This window comes from Fukomys damarensis, unplaced genomic scaffold, assembly GCF_012274545.1.
Source record: "Fukomys damarensis isolate Sample0158 unplaced genomic scaffold, DMR_v1.0_HiC HiC_scaffold_16, whole genome shotgun sequence".
NCBI classification, from domain to species: domain Eukaryota; kingdom Metazoa; phylum Chordata; class Mammalia; order Rodentia; family Bathyergidae; genus Fukomys; species Fukomys damarensis.
The window spans coordinates 66,200,656-66,201,238 of NW_022900928.1; the positions used below are offsets into that span (position 1 = coordinate 66,200,656).

A 583-nucleotide genomic window follows, 5' to 3' on the forward strand; every position below is an offset into this window, starting at 1 on the left:
TCCGGGCCGTATTTGGGGAGAGCGGCGGGGGAGGCGGCAGCGGAGAGGTAAGGGGGCGAGGAACCCCTAGGTCTGGGGTCTCGACCCTCTGTGGACCCCTTCCCCTCCCCCATCCGAGATTGAGGAGCATCCCAATTCTAAAGCCATTCTGGGGTCCCTGACCCAGGGCAAATGGCCCTCCCATCTTGGGAGTCCATACAGGGCTGCAGACCCCCAAGCGCCCCACCCGGGGGTTTGGACCCATCTGGCTCTGGGCGTTTGCCGCGCCCCCTCCTTTCCTTGCCAGGACCCTTCCCCAAATCCCCTGGCACAGACCCCCTTGCCCGGTTTCCTATCCCGGGACTGAATCCCTCCTCCCTTTCACAGATTACCTCATCCGAGCAAGATTCCTCCCCCCCTCCCTGCTAGAGACCTGATCCCGCCACATCCCCGCCTCCCTCTCTGGGCAGATGTGTTACTCCTAGGGCAGTTTTCCTCTCGGGCATCTCTCGGGTGATGGCCTCATCCAGGTCCACGTTGTCCTAGCGCTTGAGGATCTGTACCCTCTCCCCACACCTTGCTTCTGAAAACCTCCAAACCCCGG

The 583-nt window shown here is 62.4% G+C and overlaps 1 protein-coding gene across 1 annotated transcript in view; it reads left to right on the forward strand.

The window, feature by feature from the left end:
• Positions 1–2: 2 nt before the first annotated feature.
• Positions 3–583, forward strand: part of Kmt2a (lysine methyltransferase 2A) — a gene marked incomplete at its 5' end in the record, with an annotated part of 89,212 nt that continues 88,631 nt past the window's right edge. Inside the window, one exon of the mRNA XM_010629473.1 lies at positions 3–47. Coding sequence (XP_010627775.1) covers positions 3–47 — 45 coding nt within the window. The remainder of the gene's footprint in view (positions 48–583) is intronic.